Source organism: Symsagittifera roscoffensis, chromosome 3, assembly GCF_963678635.1.
Source record: "Symsagittifera roscoffensis chromosome 3, txSymRosc1.1, whole genome shotgun sequence".
NCBI lineage: Eukaryota > Metazoa > Xenacoelomorpha > Acoela > Convolutidae > Symsagittifera > Symsagittifera roscoffensis.
The window spans coordinates 63,665,216-63,687,384 of NC_087064.1; the positions used below are offsets into that span (position 1 = coordinate 63,665,216).

Sequence of the window (22,169 nt, forward strand, 5' to 3'; positions counted from 1 at the left end):
GGCCGGAACGAAGTTACAAGAAACACTTTCGGAGATGATTCTATTGTCAGAAAGTTTGTTTGAAACTCGCTGACTCATAATGATTTGTGTTTGCAACTCTATTACATCTAATAAAAAATTCCTGAGATATACCTGAGAACCGCCGCCCTCATACATGCCCTAGTGGACAACTTTTCTCAGTCACTACATTTTTACTAGGGCGGATACACTGACCTAAAACATAATGAAGTTCATTACTAGACGAAGTCTGCCATGATCTTCAGATAGAGCTGAATCTTCAATCGTTGGGAGGGGCCTCTGTTAATTGACTCGTTTACTTTTGCCTAAATGGTTTCGGTTAATGCTAATTCGACCTCTTTACCAAATTTTGCGTCGTTCAAATTGTAAAAAATATTTTGTGTTCCTTCATGTTTCAGAAGGAATGAGGCGTAAAAACTGCAAATTTCAAAAATTTTTTAGCTGAAAGCTTTATGACAACATTTCAACATTTGGTTTTAATGCATTAGCGAACGTAGTATCATTTTAGGAATTCTAGCTTTCGTCTAATCCAAGTCGCAACTCATGAGGTGGCGCTTATGCCGGCATAGCATCGGCAACTAAATAGCATCTTTGTATCTGCTGTATTGTTGGTTAGTGATTGAAGATTGTCATAAGACCATGGCATACGTACCTCGTGTTTGCAAAGTGCAGCTTTACCTCTGTTAACTGCGTTTTTTGTGTTCCTTGCTTTGTATTCCTCAAAATGATGATAACTGGAGACTTTTTCTGAAAATTATTTACATGTAGTTTTTTGATTTTGAAAACTAATTTCTTCGGCTTTGTTGCTTCCGGTCTCGACTTTGTGGCTTGTCTGCTAACTTAGAATGATATTTTTGTGAGGTATCGGAACTGTTGCGAAGAATCGCTTCGCCGCTGTGTAATTATAATTATGTTCATAAATTGGTATATGCACCTTGAGTTTAGTAAATTCTGTCACCACTCCTTGCATATTTATTAATAATTTTCAGGTGTGCAGATGAAAGACGGTTCACGACAAAAAATAACGCTACCCTGGGCAGAAGAGTTCAGCATCGAGACAATATGTGATTCCTTCCCAGTTGTAACTGATGGGTCTCTAATTCACTGGTCATTCCTTCTCGTGTTATTAGTAACAGCAGTCTACTTGTTCTCATTTGGATATCGCTTCTACAGATTCTCGTCCTTTCTTATAGCCGGATTGCTAGGAGCTGTTTTCAGCTACCTTCTCTGCGCTTCAGAAAACATTCTAGAGCCTTACATTAATGCTGCAATTGCAATAGTTTGCGGTCTTCTTTGTGCTGTTATTGCTTCACTTCACTCCAAGCTTGGCTTTTTCCTAACGGGATTTTGCGTGGGGTCAATAACTGGTGAGTTGATTAATGGCGAACTTAAGTGAGCGAGTCGATTAAACCAAAGAATTAAAGGTTATTTTAAGTGAAGCACTTCCTACATGCGTCCTCTTGTTTCAAGAGAAATCAGTTTTTAGAAAAGTTGAAAAGAGTGCCAAAAAAGTTAACGGATATAGTCTAACTATACCCAACCCCACCTTTAAGTCTGATGACCTAATAAATATAGTCTTCTAACATATCCCGAAGGACCGTAGAGACAGTAGCAAAAGAATGGATCAACCATGGGACTGACATGTAAAAAAATACCGTGTGCCCGAATGTTCTGTGCTGTGGTAGCAACCGGATAATATTGGCTCAAATGGGATTGTTCAATTTTTACGCTTTCGGGAGCAAATTTACATGTATAGGTCCGTTTTTTTCTTCTTCAGAATGGTAAAATTTAATTAAAAGATGGCAAAATGTGACCTTTATCCATGTCTTGTTTTTTTTTGTGTAAACGTTCGGCCATGCTGTTTTTAGTGACCTTGACCGAATTCAAAGGTTGTTTTGTGTTCGCATGCTTTTTTTCAGACACAGTTTCTTATTTTTTGGATGAAGTTTGGTTTTCGTCACAATCGTGTTTACCGAACGAATGAAGGGAAATTTACGAACTCCAATAACTGAAGTGGGGTTGGAGCTGAAAATTGAACTTAACAGCTAATCGCAGCGCAAAGAGAAATGATCCGAAGGCATGGCATTTGTAACATCGGCTTAGTTTCCTTCTATTGCGTCCTTTGAAGAGAAGAAAAAATATATTATTAATGATTTAGTGAGTTTAATGATGGGTGGTAAGTAAAAATTTTGTTCCTCTGAAATTTCATGATATCAATTGTTTTTTGGCTCAACAGGCGTCTACCAGAGTTTTGTCGCCTTTTGCCGTTCGTGAAGTGATTCTTTATGCTTATTAGAACTGTGTATGAAATATTTGTATATTAGGATTTTTTTTCGAAACTTTCTATTCTTTTTTTGACTTTGTGGCCTCCATCGCATTTTTTACCTGCTATCTTTCAAGGTATGTTTGTGTTGCATTGAATTGCTGCACAGCTCCTCTTCGTCTCTTTGTTTAAAAGTTAATCGAAGTCTTTGGAATTTGCAAGGAAAGAAGAATTGATGAAAATACTCAGAGAAATGGGGAAAGACCCAGTGTAGTTTTAAAGAGTTATCTTGGTGTCGACAAAATGTTCTTCCAGACTAATTCACAGAGGGCAATGGGAAAATTATATCAACTCTGACTCTTCTAGTTTTTGTTGATTTTATGAGCTGTTATTCTATGTTTGAAGCTGATAACCTAGTTCAATGTCGTCCTTCTGCATATAGAAGAAAAGAAAACTGAAGTGTTTTCTTAAAATAGAAATATATATTTTTGCAAAATTAAAAATTTATGAGTTTGCAGAACGTTTTGTGCTCAATGCATAGTAGTTGGGTACTCTTTTACCAATTATTGTTTTTTTAACACTTGGGAGAGCAAGTGTCTTGTAATCAGGAACTAGACTTTTTTCCCGTAAACAAATTTTCTGACAAGAAATCAAACTTGCTGTTTTTTATCAACCCTAAAAAGTTCCAGGTTCCTTCTCACTTAGCCTGGAGGTAACGCGGTTGCTTTTGCATCATCAGGTCGGGCTCGAGCCATTATGCATCAAATCGAAAAAAAAATTCCGATGAACGTTGACTTATCGAACTTTCGTTTGTCTGCTCAAGTATCGTCGGCTTAAGTGCTACATCACGATGTTTTTGCGCGTTGTAAGCAAGTATCGATGGTTGCGAGTCTTGATCTTTGTAGTTTCAGGTGGGATTCAAAGTTTTTTTATTAATTTTTTCGGCTCATTTGGTTTCAGTACAGGTTTGTCAATTAAAAGCTCGCCTACTTCTCTGTGTGCCTGAATAATCCCTTATTCTCTTTTTGCCTTACCCAACTGTCTGCCCAACTGCCTTACCCAACTGTTTTTCTCTTTCTCAAAAATTACTGTCCCAAATCTCAGGTTTTGGATTCAATCGATAGAAGGGCTTGTGGGAAGCTCCTCTCCACGAGCGGCTACGCCAAATTTTATTCTACAAAATTTGTGGCCCTCGGAATAGTCAAATAGTCTGAAACTACCTGCCTTAATTTGAGATATTGGGTTCATTCTAAAGAAACTGTTGCGAGAAACGTCGATGAATATGTCGCCACGCCTAAATTTTTTAATACAAAAAGTTATAGCATTCGCATAAACCTACCCATAGCCTTCGCAAAAAAGTTTTTGATTTTTCTACCATTTTTTCTAGAAAACTACGCTTCCGAAGCTGAGGTTTTGGTTTCACTCCCAAGAACGGGTTCTGGGAAGCTCCGCTGAATAAGTGGCGGCGCCCAAATTTTGAACTCCAAAAGTTATGGCCCTCGGAAAAGTCAAAATTTTCATTTTTGAAGGTTTTTGAAATTTTTCTCGAACTAGCCTCCCAAATCTGAGGTTTTGGGTTAAATCGATATAACGGATTGTGGGAAGGTCCCTTGCATAATCGACTGTGGTAATTTTTAAAACAAGGTTCGGAAAAGTCATTTAATTGGATAACCGTTTTTTGAAAGTGCTTGGTTTTTCTCAAAAGCTACCATTCGAAATCTGAGTTTTTGCGTTTAATCGAAATAACAGAATGTGTGAATCTCTTCTGCTGGAGAGGCTGCGCCCAATACTTTTTAGCATAAAGCTGTGTATTTTGGAAAAGTCAACTTTTTGATTTATATTCGTTTGTTTGGACACTACCCTGACAATTTTTAGGTTGTGTTCAATCGACATGCCGGTTATGGGAATCTCCTCTGCTAAAGCGGCCCTGACCTTCTTTTTGCAGAAGAGTAATCGATTTCGGAGTGTTGACCGTTTTTGGAAACTTGATCGTTTTATTAGAGACTTTGACTTTTCGTAAAAAATATCCTATCAACTCTGAGATGAAGGGTTCACTCGAAAGAACCGATTGTAGGAATTGTTCCTGCATAAGCATCAACTCCTTTATTTATAAGAAAAATGTAATGTTTACGGAAAGATTGCAATTTCTCAAAAATTTTCACTCACTTTTATAAGTTGAGAAACAATTAAGATTTTGGGCAAAGTCCTTTTTGAAAGAACCCATTTCGTCCCGAATTACTAGAACAAATTCTAAAAAAAATCCATCAGGTACCTCCAGCTTTAGCTGAGGCCCTAATTATTTTTTTGAGACGAACGAAAACTTTGGTTCACTTAGTTCTTCACGCTTGCGATTAGCAACCGTTATCAAACTGGAATATAGACTTTTTTCGGGTTAACAACTTGTTTAACAGAATCACTTGTATCTTGGTTTATAATTAATTCAAACTTCTATGAGTTCCCGGCGAGCTTAGCCTGGAGATATTAAAAATGCCTGTGGCAAAGATACTGAGTTCGAATCTGACCAGGACCTGTTTTTTTTTTTCAAACGGGAAATGTTCTGTTTCAAATAAAATTGTCGGGCAATTATTTGTCTGCTTGTCGGCTTAGTTGTCACATCTTGGAATAGTTTTTTTTGCTGCGTGATTTTTTCTCCAATGTTGCTTTTGTTGTGTTTGATTTACTCCTACAATTTGTAATTTTACTCACCTTGTTCTCGTATTTCCTTTGCGTTTTGTCTCGCTTAAAAAATTCCTCGGCCTATTTTTATTGGCTGAGTTTTTGGTTTCAATGAATAGAATGTTTTGAAAAGTTCCCTGCATGAGCGGCTGCGCCCAATTTTTTTACAATGAAGTTATGGTCCTCTGAATAGTTTGATTTTTGACCGTTTTGCGAATCTGTTTGACTTTACTCGAGAAGTACACTCCCAAATCTGCGATTTTGTAATCAATGGAAATTACAGGTTGATTGAGTCTCTTCTGCATAAGCGACTACGCTAGCTTTTCCTACCAAATCTGTTATAATAGGTTTAATCGAAACAAGGATTTAGAAAGCCTACCTTTAACAGGGTTATTAAAGCCTACCTTTATAACTGGCTACGCCCAGTTTGTTTAATAAAAAAGTTATAGCCTTCTAACAAGCCGAAGTTTTGAAACTTTGACAGTTGTTTGGAAACTTTTTTGACTTTATGCGAAAACTACCGTGCCAATTTTTTTTTTGAAAGAAAAAAGTTATGGCCTTCAAATAAGTCAAAACTTTGACATTTGCTTGGAAATTTTTTGAGCTTACGCGAAAACTGCCATACAATTATCAGGTTGTGTTCAATCGAGAAACCGGCTTAGGATTTTTTTTTGCTTAAACGACTTTAACCTGCTTTTTGCAGAAATTTATGGATTTTGAAAAAAAAATTTTGAGCGTTTTTTAGAAACTTTGAATTTTCTTAATTCACCTAATCAAATCTGAGATGAAAATTTCATTTGAAAGAACCGGTTTCGATAATGGTTCCTGCAGAAGCGGAGACTTGGTAATTTTTTTGTTAGAGAAATTTTACCTCCTTGGGAAAATTGATTATCTCAAATTTTTTTTAAGCTTCTCACTTAGTTTAGTAGAGAAACAACTATCAAACACGTACCTCCAACTTGAGCAGGGCCCCTAGTTATTTTTTATCGGGACATACGAAAATTTTGGTTCACCTAGTTCTTTTCAACATTTGTTCGTCGACTTAAGCTTTTTTTTTATCACAATTGGTGCGAAACTTTTCTTTCCCTGTGCCTATACTGGCGGAGACCTAATCGAGATTTTTTCATCCCTTGCTTTACAATTGCTTTTTAAATTTCTCTCAAGTTTTTATGTCAGTTCATCTTGCAAATCGAGTGATTACAATTGCGAGTGATTACAATTTTTGCTTAAAAAAAGGTATAAAAATATTGACTGTTACTCATTAAGAAATCTATAATCTATCTATCTATTTACCCTTGCGATAAATAAGGGTATTACAATCGGGCTCTAGACTTTTTTTTTCAGTAAACAACTTTGTCCACAGAACTCATTGGCCTCCTGATGTACCTTGCTCCATAGTAAATTCAAGTTTCCTAGTGTCTCTTCCTGTGTTCGAATCTCACCATGACCAGTTTTTTCAATCGGTAAAAAATCTGGATCAAAAAATGACCAAAATTTGTCTGCTAATGTTTTGTCGGCTTAGTTGCCACATCTAAGAATATGTTATGTTAGCTGTAAAAATTTTCACTGTAGTTTCCTTTAGCATTTTAAACATCCGGCCGAATCGAAACTTGCTTTTCACATGGTTGTAATTTTACCAGGATTTGTTAAAACTTTTTTTTTCAATGTTATGTTGCATTTTTTGCCTTTTTTATCAGCTTAATAAATTTCGGCTTAATTAATATTGACTTAGTGGCTCCTTATTGCGTCGTTAGCTACGACCGAAAAAAGTTTTTGTGCGCGTGTGTGTTCTGTGGGGAAAAGGGACTTGACATTTTAAGTTGAGAATTGTGTTGAATTTTTTTTGGCATGAAGGGTTTCTTTTCTGCTCAGGTTATTTCGGCTTTGGTAATTTTTTATTCAAATTCAATCAACCATCTGGCATAGAGCTAAATTAGCAGCTATAGATGGCAAAGGCTTGCGGCTCGAACTATCGTCCGTCTGTTTATTTCTGTTGGCTTGGTTGCCGTAGCTCGATGGTTCAGCTTCATTCCAAGTTGCTGTAACCCCATGCTTGAGATGTCAAAAACCAGGACTTTGATTCCAATTGAGACCTGTTTTGTTTGCAAATGAAATATTTGGCTAATTTATATTATTGTCTGTCTGCTTTTTGTCTGGTTAGTTCCGCAGAATAGACCTTTTTTTGGACCTTTGAAAACTTGCCTTTTTTCAGCTTTCTAGCTTTACCCCCCCCCCCCTCAGGGATTCGACCCCCTGCCGACCCAAAGGGTCCCCACTTTGATACTTTTTAAGAAATCCATTTTTGCCGACCGACCCTAAAATTTTTCTAAAGGCGCCTTGGGCGCCAATGTATACTAACTTTGAGGGGGGAGGGGGAGCATGCGCCAAAAAAAAAACAATTTTTTTTTCAAAATTTTTCAAAAAGTGCCTCAAAACGGCTTTTTTGACCTGTTTTTTCCAAAATTTGCCTGCGGCGCAGAAGTTTGGCCAAAAAAGAGAGGACTATTTAGTAGTGCTTTAGGAGAGCTCGGAAAAAAAAGGTCGTCACAATTTTCGAAAATTTTTTGAAAATCCGCCCCCCCCCCCTCAAAAAATCCTAGATCCGCCCCTGGGTGCCAGCGAATGATTTACATACGGGCTAATGAAATCAAGATTTAAAATACACCAGAATCTCATTTATGACTGAAGTGATTTTGCTAATGAAATCGATTAAAAAGTTTTTTAAATATGGAAAAAGTATGTATGCTGCCGGTCACTTAAGGGGTTCGTTTTTGAGTTAAAAATACGAAAAATCTGAAACTCGTAATTTTGGAGACTTGACCATTTTAGTTTGAAAAGAAGCTTCAGTTTGAAGTTATTTTCATCGCTCGAGTTTTAAGATAAAAGTTGCTGTTGGATGCCCCCATCTATTGAGGTTGCGTTTAATTCGTTATTTATGAATAAGCAATTTTCTTGCTCAGAAAACTATTTGAACCACCGGAGGTGCAGTAGACGCTAGTGTTGTGTTTTCCTGCTGCTTGCCACTTATTGCAGATTCGCAGCTCGAATTTTAAAAGCAACTTGATTTTTTCGCTGAGCAAGTATGCAGATTTTTCAATTTTTTCGGCTCATTGGTCTGCGTCTGAATTCTGTCGCCAAAGTTACTGTTTTTTCTTTTCAAGCTATCAATTCACTCCGATCATTATATCATATTTACTTTTTGATTGATAGTATATGTATCGCGTTCATTTATAAGATGATCGAACGTTGAAGTTTGTCACACGATAATTTTAACTTCCTGGTTTGTGGTTAAGCTCTGTAAGTTTTCGAATGATAATTTTCCTTAATGATCTTATGTGCCATTCTGTGGGATCAATTGAGCCCCCCCCCCCCCCCCCCCCCCCCAGTAATGACCAATTGAGCTAAAAAGTTTTTTTTGCAAAATTTTGTTTAGGCGACCATAGCCTCATCGAAGAAAGCGATTTACCAGGGTTGGTGCTCTAGCCTTGTATCTGAATAGCACAAACGGTTCTCCGCAGCACCTTAATATTGTTCGCAAAAACTTTTTGTCATGTTAAGAAAGGAAAAAAGTCGCTTTTTATGGCTGTTTTATTGATTCTTTTTTCAATCCGAATGAAACTTTTGAGCTTGGATATTGTAAATTTTGGCTTTCCACAGTCGTTGGAAAATATGTTTTATGATTTCATGTCATTCAAACTATTTTCAAGTGGTTATAAACATGTCTCAAGTACCTATTGAACTATCCCCCCCCCCCCCCACACCCCCAAATATATACACTCGGTCAAATGAAAGGGTGTGGCTTGAAAGGGGGTTTCAGGCAAAGTGAACGCACAATTGAATACGTTTTATGGAACTATTTTTATGAGCTAATGAAGGGTGATTGTTCATTAGCTCATAAATGAACAATCACCTCAGTTAAGTTAATGGGAATCATATTTTCTGTTTAGGTGCATATTGCGTGGTTGCGGTGGCATTGCTAGCCTCGTTCAAAGCACTGTGGTTTGGCCTGACAGTGTGTTTTATGTGCGGCATCTTTGTGGCTCTTCTGTCCTTGTTGAGACAAAAGTTGTTTTCGATCGCCAATACGAGTTTCGTGGCTGGTTTTCTGGTATTTGTCATCGCCGATTACATGCTGGAACAGCTGGTATTGGCGCATTACGGTTGGGTCATCCTGATACAAGCCCAGTCCCCGGCTGTGTGTGCCTACAGCTGGGTCTCCCTCTGTGTCTGGCCAATCGTGTTGGTCATCGGAATAATCGTGCAGTACGGCAAAACAGCACGTTACTTCGATCACCTCGAGGACAAGAAGGCATTCGACGACAATGGGGACAACGACACTCCGAAGAAGAGCTTGAATGGCACTCTTAGAAATGGAAAGTCCATCACGCCAGAGGGATCCAGTGCTAAGAGTGGGAAAGCCACTCTGCGACAGTACAGTGGAACTCGTTACACTGGCGACATCGTTCCCAAAAATTTGACTGGAAATAACGCGCTGCCAACGACTATGCGAACAGCTGCTCGGTATGGTTTTGTACGATTATTCACGATATGATCTGAATCCAAAACTCCATTAGAGTAGTCCTTCGCGATTTGGGACATTATTTTGTAAAAAAAAAAAGAAATGATTTTCATTTATATAGGTCTTGATTATTTTAGTTTTTTTCATGGAAACAGTCCTAAAACGCTCTAACAGTCTTAAAAATAACTACAGAAAAGTGTTTACCCTTGTAAGCAAGGGTGTTGCAATCGGGTACAAGACTTTTTCCCCCTAAATAATTTTGTTCACAGGACTAATCTGGACTTATCTTAGGTGGTACCTAGTTTCATACTTAATTCAAGTTTTCTAGCGTACCGGCCCTTATAGCTTATACGAGGTAACGTATACGCCCGGGTTGGCAAAGGTCTTAGGTTCGAATATGAGCCGGACCTGTTTTTTTAAAAGTAGAATCGTTTTTTTTTTGCTGCGGGCATGTTTCATTAATGTTTTAGTGTACTGATTAACACATGCTATTTGTAATTTGACATACCTAGGTTTTGCTTAAAAACTTTCTTCGGCCCAAATTACTTTGTCTTTTTTATTGTCTTGGTGACTTCATTTTGGGTTGTTTCATGAGAAACACAATTTTGATACTCATCTCCGCACTTTTTAATTTGGTTGTATTTTTACCACTCAGTTTGTTAAAATTTCATTTTTTCTTCGATTTAATAGGTCTCGGCTTATTTTATATCGGCTTGGTACCCCTTTTTTGCCTCATTTGAAGCGCGAAAAAGTTTCCGTATGCTTGTGTGTGTTATGAGGGGAAGAAGGACGTAAACTTTTTTATTAGCTTTGGCCTAAGAAATAAATTTAATGGCTTGAAGATTTCCTGCTCAGGTATTATTGGCTTTGTCACCGCTTGGTTAATTTTATTCCGATGCTGAGTTTGCATTCTATTGTTCTTGTTTGTTTTTTCACAATTATTTTGAATCACTCTGAAAGAATTGTTTGTCTTAGTGTTGGAAAAGTCTTAAAATAACTCCAAAAGTGCTTTGAAACATTAATGCTTTCATGAATGTACTTTCGCAGTTTGACTTTTGATTTTTTAAAGTCCTGTCACCTGTTGAAAGGAAGACAAGTTTCACTATCCTACAGCGAAAGTGTAAATGCCACGAAAAACGTTATCGACTTGTAATTTGTAAAATGGAAATTAATAATCAGATATATCAGCGAATAAAATTTTTACCTAATAATCCATTTTTCTCAAATTTGGTTAATTTTATCAAAAAGTGTCAATCATTAATCGTTCAAGAAACTTAAAGAGCTTAGGTCCGTATATTTTTTCTTTGAACTTTGAAAGTTTTGAAATATAATTCAGTACTTTTTTCTGTATACTTGCCTTCCTTGAAATTCTGTTTACTTGAGTTCTTGCGTTCACCCGATTATTTTTTGAAAGTTCAGCTTTGTTTTAAGTTTCTGAATGGAATTTTTTTGAGAAATTTTTGTTTTGTTTTTTAATTAATTTTTCAAATATTTTTTTTCTCAAATGAACACCGATGTGTTTGTAAAATATTCAACTCCGTCGATGATAAAAGTGAACAGAATTTTTGTGCATGCGATTATTATGCTCGCGTTTAGCAAGCGGTGTCAATTCGGAACATACTTTTTCTTAAAAATAACTTGTCCATCAGAATCACTGAATCATTTCCTTAAATCTGCATTTTCGTTTGCTAACAGTCATATTTTGATCAATTCTGTATATTAAATAACCGTTCTATTCAGTAGTTTTTATGATGGTGTTAAATTTTCCGAATCTGGTTCGTTTTGATTTCCAATTTTCGTTTTTCTTCGTTTTTCTTTGTTAAATGGGTTTTATACCTGATTGGTACATATCTGATTGGCCTGGTCGCCCCATATTGCGTCCATGGATGAGCGAAACAGGTTTTTTATGCTTGTGATTTTCTTGATGGGGTAATTTAACAGTTTAAAAAGTTTTTTTAAGGAAAACAACGGCTTTTGGGCTGCTCAAAAATTGTTTGGTTAAACGGGTGTCTGATCAAAAATTGTTGGCTGTGTTATCGATTCATTTGTTTTATTTAGAGGCAAAATTACTTTCAATTTTTGTATTTAAAACAAATTGAGACAAAGGTATGAAACTTTTCGTAGATCTAGCTTTTCGTATTCTGAATGTCAATGAACGAATTAAAGACCTTTGTTTAGGTCGCGTATTTTTTTTTCCGGAAAAAGATATTTGGAACGAGGCTTAAATTTGATTTATTTTGCTACTTGACTTTGTTTTCAAGTTCAGTTTAAAATGGTTTGCCAAAAGGAAGATGAATTACGCTCTCCAATTTCAAATTTTTAAGTAAAACAAACCACAATAGAATAATAAAAACTGCTTATCAGAATTTTTCTACCTCAAATTATCTCCCATTTTCTTTTTGAAATTCATAATTTATTACTTCAGCGATAAGCAAGGGTTTTGCAATCGGGTACTTGAATTTTTTCCCGTAAATAATTTAGTTCACAGGATTCATCTCTGCTGGTTTTTGGACTCATCTATAGTGATACCTTATTTCATTAACTCATTTTTTCTCAGCGTTTCCGACACTTTTAGTCTGTGAACGAATACGCGCGCGACGCAAAGGTCCTTTGGTTCGAACCTGATAAGGATTTGTTTTTTCAAAGGGGAAATATTCTGTTTCGAATAAAATTGTCGGCTAATTATTTGTCTGCTTATAATTTTCGGCTTAGTTGCCACATCTTGGAATTTTTTTTTTACTACTGAGCGCAGTTTTACACAGGCGAAGCAAAGTGTATTAGTACGAACTTTCTTTTTTTCCAACCTAAGTCCCAAATAAAGTGTTACTTTTGGTGGCACTTTCGAATAGACAGGCTGCGGTAGCAGTATAATGTAATGTGCTTTGACATTTGATAAGTAAAAAGTTGACACAGCTGATGCATTTTTAATCCATCAAATGAACCGAAAAAAGTTATTTGTTTCAAACAGCAGTACAATGAAAAAAGCTCGACTTCAGAAATTTTCCAGCTCAATGTATCTCGCAGTTGTTTTGTGAAATGCATAACTTATTATAAACAATTTGGCTTCATGCTTCCAAATTTATTACATGCAAAATTTTGTCTTTTTGTTTTTGATGCTACCCTACTTTTGCTGCATCGAGTTGGCAGTTTATTAACATATGAAGCCTTATTGGTGGCTAATTTTTGGGAATTTATAGCATCCGTGGCTGAGTAGTTAGTGCGTGAGACTCAATTTTGCTAGGTCGCAGATTCGAATCCGACACGTTGCCGAGTTTTTGGTAATTCGAGGCCTATTTCTACTTCTTATTTCACTTGATAGAGCTGCTTATTGCTATTGTTCTCGTTAGTGTTGGCGAAGCATAGCTTTGTCTCTTTGTTTAATGGTGCTTCTATTGTTTGATTAACTACGATTTTTACTTACATTGACTATGTATTTCCTTCTTTATTTTTTGTTTCGCTTAAAAATATTCTTCGGTTGAAATTGTTTCGGCCTTTTTTAATTTGCTTTGTGACCTATTTTGGGTTGTTTCAACGACAACATAATTTCTAAATTCCCCACTGTACTTTTTAATTTCGTTGTTTTTTAACCACTCGGTTTGTTGCAATTTCATTTTTTTCGGGTCAATAGGTTTCGGCTGACTTTACTTTGACTCTGTAGCCTCTTTTTGCGTCGTTTGATGCGCGAAAAAAGATTTTGTGTTTTTGTTTGTGTTATGAGGGTAAGAAGGAAGTAAACATTTTTAATTAAATTTGATTGTTAAAAAAATTTTGACTCAGATATTTTCGGAGTTGTCACCGCTTGGTTAATTTTGTTCCGATGCTGATTTTGCATTCTATTATTTGGGCATATTTTTTAGAAGAACTATTTACATTCATTTTAACAGATATAGATGTATCGCAAGTGGTGCGAAGCTCAGTTTTACCTCTGCGTTCATAATTTGGTTTTATGCCTTTCAATTTGATACACGCAAAGTTAGTGTAGATGCCCTCAGTTTAATTTATTCCAAATTATTAAATGCAAAATTATTGTCTTTTTATTTGGTACAAATTATGCTGCATCGCATTGTTAATTTATAAGCATATGAAGCTGTTTTATTGCTGGTTAGTGCTGGTAAATTTTCAATGGCCCGTGTCGAAGACGTGCGACTCCAAGTTTCCTGGCCGAAGGTTCGAATCTGCCACATCAATAGGTATAATTCTTAAGGCTGGTTTTGACGTTTTCTTTTCTTATTCTTGTTTAAAGCTAATTTTGTTCGTTTTCTGGCTGGTGTTTGCGAAGCGCAGCTTCGCCTCTTTCTTTTTCCCTCGAAGATTGAAAATTGGAAAATTCTCAAAAAATATTATCGTTTTTTTTTGGTCAGTGAAACTTTTTCTGTTGGCTGTGTTAAGTTTTTAAACGTAATTTTGAATATTATTTGGAAAATTCTTTCAGTTTTTTATCTTCTTTATCAAAAATTACCCTCCCGCCTCCCGACCCTGAGATTTTGGGTTCAATCGACAGGAAAGACTGTGCAAATTTCCCTTATATAAGCGGCTATGCCCAATTTTTTATGCAAAAAGTTATGGCCCAACGGAATATTTGATTTTTGATCGTTATGTAAATGTTTTTGACTTTTCTCGAAAACAAAGCTCTTAAATCTGAGATTTTGCTTTCTATCGAAAAAATAGGCTGTTGGAAGCTCCGCTGTTTAAGTCGATACGCCCAAATATTTTCCCACTAAAAGTTATGGCCCTCGGTTATTATTATTATTTTTTTTCGTTTTCTTAAACTTTTTGATTTGTCGGAAACCTAGCCTCCCAAATCTGAGTTTTTCGGTTCAATCGGAAGAATGGGCTGTGGTGAGCTCCTTTTCATCAGCGTCTATACTCAATTTTTTACAGAAAAAGTTATGGTACTCGGAAAAGTCAAATTTTAAATTTTTTTTAAACAGTTTTTCTTGAACTTATTGAATTTTCTCGAAACAACCCTCCCAAATATGTGATTTTGAAATCAATCATGAAAGGTTGAGAGAAGCTGCCCTGTTTAACTTGATGCGTCCAATTTTTCTTACAAAAACGTTATGGCCCTCAGAACAGTCAATTTTTTGTGAGTTTTTCTTAACTTTTTGGCTTTTCTCGAAAACCTCGTTCTAAGCGGCTAGAACTTAAAATTTGCAAGAAAAATGTTATTGCAAATGAGATTTTCCAACAACTAAGATTTTGGGTGAAATCGAATTTTCGAAAATACACATCATCGCGCATTAGTACAAACACAAAAGTTATTAAACAGGTACATCCAGCTTTAGCTGGGATCCTAGTGCTACTTTTTTTTGCACTGTTTGCGAGTTGCAGTTTAACCTCTGCGTTTAAGCAACGTTTTTATTCTCAACTAATTAACCTAACTTCTGTTTTCATAGTTTGAGAATTGATAAATTGGACAAATAGTTTTAAAAAGGTGCGATATATTATCGTAAGCAATGGTGCAGGTATCATGCTTTGACTTTTGGCAGGATGAGAGCGATGGCGCAGAATGCGGGCACTTTGGCGGCTGGCTTCCCCGCCGGAATGGAGTTGGGGCCGGAGTACCAGGTGATGGGGAGCACTGTGTACTACGGGGACAACTACTCGGACTATGGGGGAGCCATGGGCCCGGCAAGACCTGCGGGGGGTCCCATGAACAGCACCATGCCAGGAGGCCCTCCAGGTACTTTCAGTCTCATTCGAAGTAACAGCAACAATAGCCAGTTGCTGTGTAGATGGCACACGATGTTCAAAAGAAGTTGAAAAAATACGATTATTTCTCATGTTTCTCACTATATTTTTTTATTTGGACGAAAGAGTGAAGATTGGGTTTATAGTAAAGATTCAAGAACTTGTTAGCAAGTTAATCTATCTATACTATATTTAAATGCGAGTGACAGCTATCTCCCATGCTTAAGCATAATGATTTTGCATGTTTAACGAAAGAGTTTTTTCATGTTTAAGCTATATCATATATTGCAATGCGTAAGAAAAATTTTAAATTAGTTTTCCGCAAGGTCATTAATTTTCAGTATTTTTTTCTCTCTGTGTCTGTATACCTGCTGTTTTAATTAATATGATTATGTCTGTCTACCAGTCTCCTAATTTTCTAACCTCAGCTTTATATTATATATTTAAATGCGGGCTTCACTCTCTCGCCATGTTTAGGCTTTTTCAACGTATTATTTTTGCAAAATAAAAAAATTTCACGTTTGAGTTATATATCGTATATTGCTATGGTTAAGATTTTTTTCGATTTTCCTGTTTAAATTCAGTGCTTCAAGTATTTCATCAAGTTTGAAATTAGCACTTCTCGAGTGGGATATTTTCAGAGTTTTCCCAGGTTTTGCGATTCTGGCCTCCAATATGAATAACCAAATCCTTTTAGTTTACGAGATATGACGTTTTTCAAGATTTTTTCAAAAAAATTTCAAAAACTTAATTTTTAAAAAATTTCAAAATGTTGAAGATATCCTTCCTGTTGTTAGATTTTGTGAGGGTACTCTCAGGAGTTGCAAATCTTGCCTCTGATTATGGCTGCTCAAATCCTTGTAGTTTTCGACTTATGACGTTTTTTTAGGATTTTCTTTTCAAAATTTTTCAGAAAACTTAGATATAATAAAATTTCCAAAAACTTGATATTCGCATCTGTGTTGAGGCTCTGTTAAGGTAGTCTCAGGAGTTGTGAATTCCGCCTCCAAATATGACTGCTCAAATCTCTGCAGTTTTCGAGATACGACGTTTTTTATGATTTTCTCCGAAATTTAAAAAAACTTAGTTGTTGAAAAATTCAAAAACGTTGAAGATCTCAATCCTGTTATTAGAATCTGTGAGGGTACTCTCAGGGGGTTGCAAATCTTGCCACTGAATATGGCTGCTCAAATTCTTGTACTTTTCGAGATATGACGTTTTTTAGGATTTTCTCAAAATTTTTCAGAGAACGTAGATATAAAAAATTTCACAAAACTTGAAATTACCATCTATGTAGTGAGACTCTGTCAGGGTTTTCTCAGGAGTTGCGAATTTGGCCTCCAAAGATGAATGCTCAAAACCTTGCAGTTATCCAGAAATGACTTTTTTGTGATTTTTTCAAAAAATATTTCATGAAAGTTAAATTATTTTTTTTTCAAAACTTGAAATTCCTAACCTGTATTTGGGGGCAGTCAGATAATCTCAGTGGTTGCAAATTCGGCCTCCAATTAAGACTTCCCAAACCTTTTTTGTTTAAGGCATAAGATTATTTTTTGTGATTTTTTTTTTTTTAGAAATTTTCAGATAACTCAAATTACAAAATAATTCACTAAAGTGAAATTTCCAACCCCGTAGTTGTGTGCTGTCAGAGTACTTTCAAAGATTGCGAATGTTGCCATCAAATAAGACTGTTGAAATCTTGTGTGGTTTCGAGATGTGAAATTTTTTCTGGTTCTCAAAAAATACCTTTTTTTTTTTTTAGAAAACTTGAGGTGAAGTTTCTCAAAATTGAATTTCTCAACGTTGTGGTTGGGTACTATAAGAGTACTCTCAAAAGTTGCAAATCTTGCGTCCAAATGCGACTGCTCAATTGCTTTTAGTTTTCTTGATGTGACGTTTCTCCGTCATTTTAAATTTTGCGAAGAACTTATATAAAACTTCAGAAAATTTTTTTAGTTCTTCAAAATTTGTATAAAAAATTTGAATAAAAAAGTTTGCAACATTTGCAATTACGAACCTGTAATTGGGTGCTGTCAGAATACACTCAAAGAATGCAGCTCTTATTTCCAATATATGCGGTTTTATTTTGAGCTTATTTTATTTTAGGTAAACGCTAGTTTACCTAAAAGGCAGCTGTTGTTAGTATTTGCTTACGTAAAGTTGTGGCGATGGGTAACTCAACCATTCACGCTAAATTAGTCTGAGAAGCAAAAAAAAAATTCAGACCGTTGTTTCTCAACACTAACTAATTTTTCCGAAACTTTGAAAAGACTTAAAAATTAAATCACCACTCGGTAGTGGGAAGGGAGGGAGGAAGAAGGGACAAAAGACGTGAAACTGTTTTGTGGTGTTTTCATTGCTAATTCTGTGTCAGTCTTTAAACAAAGAATTACTTTGATTGGCTCAATGGCAACGTTTTCGATAAAATCATCTGTCCGCTCGCCTCTAGACATCTTATTGGCAGTAAAACAAACATTGAAATCGATATAAAGTGTTCTTAGAAGATGGTTGTTTTTATTTGATAGGTCCTCAACGAGGTCGAAGGCGAGCGGCAGGAGCCAAGCGTCCAGGCACCAATGACTCATCGCTTTATGAAGACGTGAATGACGAAGACCAGTACTGTGCAATCGACTACGATCAGATCAAGAACTACGAGTACGGATACGCTCAATACGGACCCGCTCAATACGGACCGGCATACATGGGGCCTCAGACCAGTTCTGGCCTGGACGCACAGCAGCTGGTGATGCTACAGCAGCAGCAGATTTACAGACAGCAGCAGTCTAGAACGAGCACTCTGGGAAGCATGCGCGGAGGAGACGGAGGAGGCATGTACCACAGGATTCCCAACAGTCCCTCGGGAGGAGGAGCATACCAGGCACCCGTCGCCACTTCTCAAAAGGACGCGGCCATGACTTCTAACGATGCGATCCAGATGGACAACATGAAACAAAACGTCGCTGGGGGTTCCATGGCAAACGGGGGAGCCAATGGATTCCCACCCACACGAAGTCCCCCTTCGATGCAAAGGGGTCCCACTAGAGCTCCGCCCCCTCCCCCCAATGGTCTAGCAAGTGGGCCGCCGAACAATGACGACGACTACATGGAACCAGTACTGTCATCTAGCACGTCCAAAGTTTAATGTGCACGTCGTCAATGCAATGGTATGAAGAAATATTGGCTGCTGCCTCTCAAATCTATCCATCAATTGATGACAGGCCTCTAGTTGAGGTCTATGTTTAAAATATATTTTGTCATGCAGCATGAAACTGGTCTTTTCTACCGTTCTGAAACGTACGTTCAAAATCAAAGGTGCTCAGAATAATCTCCTAAGCGCTAGCCTGATAATTAATTTCTAAGTCTGCTGCTGTCGTAGTTAGTGCTTATTTCTATTAAACCACGGTAGTTGTCGTTTTTCTATCCTTTGTAAAACTCAAACAGACGTTTAATTAATTCGTTCCATTTTGTAATTTTCACATATTTATTGATGAATTTGTAAAATTCATGGAGAACTTATTCATGTATCATTCAAAGTCGCGCTTCTTTCCCTCAATTTAGAAATTTTGGCTTGATCCTAATTTGCAATTGGCGCGTTTTGAAAGAACATTAAATTGGTAGTAATTGAATTACAATATAAATGTAATAAATTTGTGTCGTTTTCAAGTGTTAGATAGCCGTTTTCTCTGTTAAATGTTATCAAAACAAGGATTTAATCCTTCAAATTGAAGTTGTTTTCTTACTGCCCAATCCCCCGTTAGTTGGAACTCGTTCTTTTCGCTTCTGACAATCTGAAATGTTTCTAAATTCTATGTCTACCCTGAGCTTTGCCTGCCTGCCTGCATGGCTTTGAGGCCGTTAAGAGGCTTTCTGAAGTGAAGTGAGGACAACAGCCTGAATAGATTGACCCATTTCTTTTTGGGGAATGAGAGAAGACGCCATATGTTTATCTGCCTTTCGCCCAACTCAACTGAACTCAACAGCCTGGGCTTCCCTTTTAAGCTTAGCACTTAACGGTCTGATTGTGCAATGATTCATAAATACTCCAAAAATCAGGAAATACTTTTCTTTACAATTTCATATGGGTTTGTATCGCGTATTAATAAGAACAATCAAAAACGGTCCAAGTATGTACATCAGAATTTGGGTTCTACGAGTTTACGGGAGGTATTTTAACTGCAATTTATGCTCTAGATTGACCGTTAAACCTAAATTTCATCATTTCATCTTTGAACTGAAGCCTTTGAGTACAGAGACAAATTGAGTGATATGAAATGAAAACAGTTGAAGTGAAGATTTGGTGAAACTTGAAATTTCATTTGACTTAAAGTAGGAAATTAAGCTAAAGTTGTTGATGAACCCATATGGAACATGTATTCAATATGAATTGCGTAAAAGGTGCTGTTAGTTTTTTCTCGATCGAAGAGAAGAAAGATATGGAAAGATAGATGAAATGGATCTTGTCAACATCCCACTTTGGTAAACTGTACCGAATGAATATCCACCCTTGTAAGAAATTAGGCCAACGGTTAAGCATACACTAAAAATGTAAACCATTGCCCCGGCAATGGAGCATAGTTAACAAGGTCCGGAAACTTCATCCAAGTTTTATTATAGTTTCTATTTTGTTCAACAGCTTTGCAGGTGCTCCAATTTTTATTTCTGATAGCGCCTTTTGTATTGAAGTCAATTAGGTGTCTGAAAAAAAAACCTGATTGCTTCTCTAAAATATTGGACTAGGAGTTTACATGAATACACAACTGTTGCTGTTTCTCTTGCAGATTGGCACAATGCTAGAGCTGAACTACTATCCATAATCCATCCATATATCCACCCGGTTAATCACCGCATACTGTTTATATGGTGCAAATTGAAGTGTGGCGAATAAATCATTATTTTTGTATAAACAATGTACTTAATGAATTTGCATGTCAAATGTAGTATGTTAAATTGGGCCAAAAATGAAGCGATGGCTGAAGTTGAGCCTGTGCAATATCATAGGTTTTACACTTATTCTTATTGTATGATATGGTACATTACATTACACCACAAACTACCTTTACCTTTAGCATAACACCACTGTGAGCATTAGAGTTTATAATATAAGTGAAAATGCAGATTCAATAGATCTCAATTTACATGCCCGTCTTTTTATTAATTAATACACAATAATTTATATTTCAAATATTTGCTTTTCTTTTTACACTATTGCAAAACCGGGCGAGGCAATTAAGCTCTTCAGGTAAATTTTAGAATGCCTAGAAATTCTTAACTTACTGAAATCATTGTTTTTTTCATCTCTGATGGTTTCAAAATCTTCTGCCGTTCATTCCGTGATCTGTCACGAAGAGCGCCGATAGTGCATTTGTAAACCACATGACAGCAACAACCTAAAACTTGAGCTGGAGGCATACCATTAGGCAGTTCTGTTGCTGTCTATGACTGCTTAGGCCCATTCGAATTGGTTCGTAGCTCTACCCGGCAAATTATTGGTCATTAAAAAATAAAACACAGTTAGGGAAACATGTAGCTCCTGGGTGCAGTCTGACGATCTATCGTGAAAGACAAACAGTAATAAGGATAGTTTCGCCTGGGCGGTTCCTAAAATTTACTTGCGTAGGTCTTTGGGAATAAATCTACCCATTTCATAGTCACAATTGAAAATAAATTAGACGGACAATCGAAATCAAAACAACTTCGGTCGGAAACCGAAGTTGTTTCGGTCTGAAACCTTTTTGTAGCGAGCTGACCCGTCAAAATACAATTTTCAATACACTTTTTTGGGAAATGTTTCAGGGAACATTTAGATTACGCTGAAATTTGATTTTTTTCGGTTTGACTACTGACTTCTTTACAAGTTAATTCAAATTCATTCACTGGAAGAAAGGTGATTATACTAATCAAGTTCGAAAGTGCAACTGGCGCAAACGAACCTGGATTTTAGTATTCGTTTTTTAGGAAAAGTCTTAAAATATATTCGTTCAGCTAAATTTGATTTTTCACGGTTAGACTTTCGATTTTCTTTAATTCAATTATTTAACTCTATTAAAAGCAATGCAAAATTCAGTATCGAACCGCGAAAGTAAAGGCCACGAAAAACCTGATCGACTTGTAATTTCGAATATGTATCCTAATATTATCAGATTTGCCAGCAAAAAGTTTAAACTATTGATCCAGTTTTCTCACATTGTGTTAATTTTATCAAAAAACTGTCAGTTGACTATATTTAGCTTTTTCAATCGTATATAAAATTACCCATTAACCGAATTTTCTCAAACTGTGTTTGTTCTATGAGAAATGAGCTGGGCGTAAAAGATTAGAGAAATTCTGAAGCGCTAACTTGGTGTGTTGTTTCTTCAAAATCTGAAAAAAATTCAAAAAAAAAACAATTTTTATATTGTTTAAAAAAACAATTTACAATTTTTCCAAAAAATTATTTTAAGGCTTTTTGAGTTAATAAAAATTTTCTCAATTTTCGGTTGTGAATTTTTCATTCATCTTCAAAATTTACAATGGTACGCTGGCGTTGTATCGCAAGTGATGCTAAGCTTGGTTTCCCTCTGTTTCAATTATTTTTTTGACTGTCGGATCGATGGCCACGCTTTGTTTGTATTGTTTTGCAAATGCATCCGATTCGCCTGTTGAAATGATTTTTTTTTTTACAATTGCAACTAGAAAAGCGTCATCGAATCAAGATATATTCGTTTTTTTTTTGCTATAAACTGTTAAATAAAATCAGTTGGATCTTTTGACACTTCATGAAAGCAAGTGTTTTGTAATCGAGAACAAGGTTTTTTTTTGCCGTAAACAACATTTCTTACACGTTGTAAGAAATTGATGTTGCTTTATTGTCGAATTTTAGCAACTTCCAGGTCCCTTTCCACTTAGTCCGGAGGTAATGCAATTGCCTTTGCATCCTATGGTCTGGAGTTCGAGTCCCGAACGGACTTTATTTTTTTTGAGCGTATGCAATTGAACTTTTTTTTCGTGAAAAATGGAATGGTC

General features: G+C 36.3%; 1 protein-coding gene across 1 annotated transcript; it reads left to right on the forward strand.

The window, feature by feature from the left end:
- Positions 1-1,011: 1,011 nt before the first annotated feature.
- LOC134841281 (uncharacterized) lies at positions 1,012-20,349 on the forward strand. The gene is made up of 4 exons (XM_063857162.1): positions 1,012-1,385; positions 8,905-9,478; positions 14,966-15,159; positions 17,693-20,349. Exons 1-4 carry the CDS (start codon positions 1,016-1,018, stop codon positions 18,307-18,309), a joined length of 1,755 nt encoding a protein of 584 aa, XP_063713232.1. The 5' UTR covers positions 1,012-1,015; the 3' UTR covers positions 18,310-20,349.
- Positions 20,350-22,169: the final 1,820 nt, after the last annotated feature.